The 3,340-nt window shown below is 35.4% G+C and overlaps 1 protein-coding gene across 1 annotated transcript; it reads left to right on the forward strand.

The window, feature by feature from the left end:
• The first annotated feature begins 787 nt into the window (after positions 1–787).
• On the forward strand, positions 788–2,641 carry LOC110166262 (LITAF domain-containing protein-like). The gene is made up of 5 exons (XM_020931490.2): positions 788–807; positions 1,226–1,316; positions 1,649–1,699; positions 2,060–2,201; positions 2,444–2,641. The coding sequence occupies exons 2-5, from the start codon at positions 1,235–1,237 to the stop codon at positions 2,547–2,549; spliced, it is 381 nt and encodes a 126-aa protein (XP_020787149.1). The 5' UTR covers positions 788–807; positions 1,226–1,234; the 3' UTR covers positions 2,550–2,641.
• The last annotated feature ends 699 nt before the right edge of the window (positions 2,642–3,340 follow it).

The raw sequence follows: 3,340 nt of genomic DNA on the forward strand, positions 1-3,340 counted from the left end.
AATCAATCTACAATCATTTTCTAACGAAGTCTGGCTATCGGAAGCTAACACTTATAGCGAGCTGCTAGATAAAACATAACCATGTGACTATACAGCTTATTACTATGATATTTATAATAGTGAAACATATATATATATATATATATATATATATATATATATATATATATATATATATATATATATATATATATATATATATATATAGATATATACACACACACACACACACACACACATATATATATATATATATATATATATATATATATATATATATATATATATATATATATATATATATATATATATATACATATACACACACACACATATATGTATATAAAGCTATTGTTGTGGTATCATATTCTAAACAGCTGCCCTCAAAAGGAAGCGGCTCATAATGGGCAGGCCATAATTATGTGGTAGAATATGTCATGGTGTCATGATGTCATAATGGTTCTGATTCTAAGAAATGGGGAATAATTAAACAAGTCAACTCCCATATCACCATTTGATTTGGTCATAGCTTAGCTCCTGGTATTTATAAGCAGATCTTCACAATTGGGAGCCTCCAGACTTTCAGGGATTGTCAAGCATATATACACACACTTTTTTCATGTTTGTTTGATACTTTTATTTAAGTATAGAAGATCAATGTGCAACAGCCTCATATAATATGGTAATCAATGTGGGGTCTGGAAGGTTCAGAGTTGACAATGACACATGCTTGGTAGATTCTTTTCTTTTCTTTTAACGGACAGAGGAGCTCATTCTTCAACAGGCTTCTACAGCTTCACTCAAACAGTGAGAAATACAGGACTATATTCATACCATACTCCATACATCATAGATCATTATTTCATCTTTGCACTGTTTTTCCTTACGACCTCTTGCATATAGCTGACATTTATTTGTATTACTATACTTCTATATTTTATTTTTACTTTTTACATATACATTTATATAATTATTTTACACCCGTTTCTTGCTATTTTTGCTATTACTTTATTTTATTTTAAATTTGTTATTAACATTTATATTGTGTCCCAGTAATTTCACTTGTGGATCAATAAAGTTGGTCTAAGTCTAAGATGTCTTCAGAGAAAATGCTAATCAACTGGAAAAGCAAGATTTTCAAGTGTGTGTGAACTACTATGACTGGCTCATTACTTCCAGTTTTAGCTCCTGCAATGTACATGCCCGTCTCTGTTTTCACTCATAGGTAAGTAAAATGGACAAGAGTAAAGAGGCCCAGCTGGACCCTCCGCCGTACCCTGGACCACCTGGACCTGGGTTTAGCACAGAACATCAAGGTATGCAAAAGTTAGATACATTATTTTTGTTCATATACTTTTACACTTTGGTTTTGTAAGTGACCATCGGAGCCAGAACGGGACCTGAATAGTTAGTTAGCTGTAGGCTTGACACAGAGACAAACTCTATTTATTCACATGTTTATTCATTATAGAAAATTCAGACACCCTTTCACTTTCAGCTTGTCTTTTTTTACTATATTTCTAAACATGTATTAAGTTTATTTATTAATTTTTTTTATTTAATATTTACCAGAGATTTGCAACATGCTATATGATTTTCAAGTTAATTTTATTGTACATCCTTACCTTCACTGTTTTATTATTTTCAGGTCAACCAGTAGTTTATCAGTATGCAGCCCAGCCACAGACAGTGCAGCCTGGTAAGTTTCAGAGGCTCGGTAAATTAGTGGCCTTATCTTATGTAAATACAAAAGTGAAATGTGCTTAAGTACATTTAAGATATCTTTATTTTAGTACATTTAACAGTGGATACTTCATACTTCATTTTTGTTTCACTATATTGAAAGGCAGGTACACTTTCTATTCCATTACATTTTGGACTGAAATATATAAGTATTGTATCTTATAGATCCATAAAATCCATATATTTAACACTTCGTGATATAGTCCAAATATTGTCTGAAACACTTCTTGATTACTTGTATTTCACTACTTTTACTGACATCACTTTTTTCATGTGATACTTTTGTGATAGAGCCTGTGTGTGTTTTTTTTTACAGTAACAGTGGTGGTGCAGCCAAAGCCCACAGACTGTCCCGGGCAGATGTTGTGTCCTCACTGTCAAAACAATGTGGTCACTGTGGTCGAGTACAAAAATGGCACCCTCACATGGATCATCTGTGGTGTAATTGGCATCTTTCTGTAAGTAAAAATTAAGATCTTATTCATTCAAACAAAATAAGAACTTTATGGTAATAGCAGAAATCACAGACTATATTGTTCATCAGTGGTCAAACTGGTCAAAGGAAGTAACAATAGTAAACTGGCAATGAAAATAAACACCTTTGTTTTGGTTTTAAAATACTAAATATGAGTAACATAACATACTTACAGCTAAATCCCGTGCCATTTTGAAAGTGTGATAATGTGATATGTGCCCACAGTTGCTGGCCTTGCTGCTGGATTCCTTTCTGCATTGATGCTTGTAAAGATGTGGAGCACAAATGCCCAGTGTGCAACAATGTCATTCACACCCACAAACGCATTTAGCTCAATGACACCACTCTGTGTCTATAGTTCTATACTAATGTATGTTTGTATATTTGAGACTCACCTGTGTCAAAAGCCCTACTAACTCCAAATTCTCCCTACAATAAGGATTCACTGTCTGTGTAATGTGAGTGTTTAATTATGTCAATAATCAAAATAAAATCAAATTATGATCAAATTGAGTGCAGAGTGCATTTAGTCTTTCTAATCTTGTCATCTTTACATTCATTTGTGGCAGTGCAGCAAGAGGTGTACAGAGGATCTGTTTTAAAAGAAAGTCAGGTTGTTTGTAATGGTCTTTGAGCTGTGATTGACAACTACACCCACCTCAACCAGGAGTGAAAATAAAACAGGGGAGTTTACTTTCCCTGGGTCTGAAGCACAGTTGTACAATGTGAAAATATATCAATTCTGTAATGTTTGTGTAAATGTGTTTAAGTAATTGGTTATGTTTATTGTATTTTACACAAAAGCATAAATGATTTGTTATTGAATTCTTGTATAAATGAATAGTATGTGTTTACGCTTTGTTGTATAACTTGGTCAGGTCCCATCCATCCATTTTCGTCCGCTTATCCGGGGCCGGGTCGCGGGGGGAGCAGCCTAAGCAGGGACTCCCAGACTTCCTTCACCCCAGACACGTCCTCCAGCTCCTCCGGGGGGACCCCGAGGCGTTCCCAGGCCAGCCGAGAGACATAGTCCCTCCAGCGTGTCCTGGGTCTTCCCCGGGGCCTCCTCCCGGTGGGACATGCCCGGAACACCTCCCGAGGGAGGCGCCCAGGAGGCATCCG

This window comes from Boleophthalmus pectinirostris, unplaced genomic scaffold (assembly GCF_026225935.1).
Source record: "Boleophthalmus pectinirostris isolate CB_2022bp ecotype Guang Dong unplaced genomic scaffold, ASM2622593v1 HiC_scaffold_22, whole genome shotgun sequence".
NCBI lineage: Eukaryota > Metazoa > Chordata > Actinopteri > Gobiiformes > Gobiidae > Boleophthalmus > Boleophthalmus pectinirostris.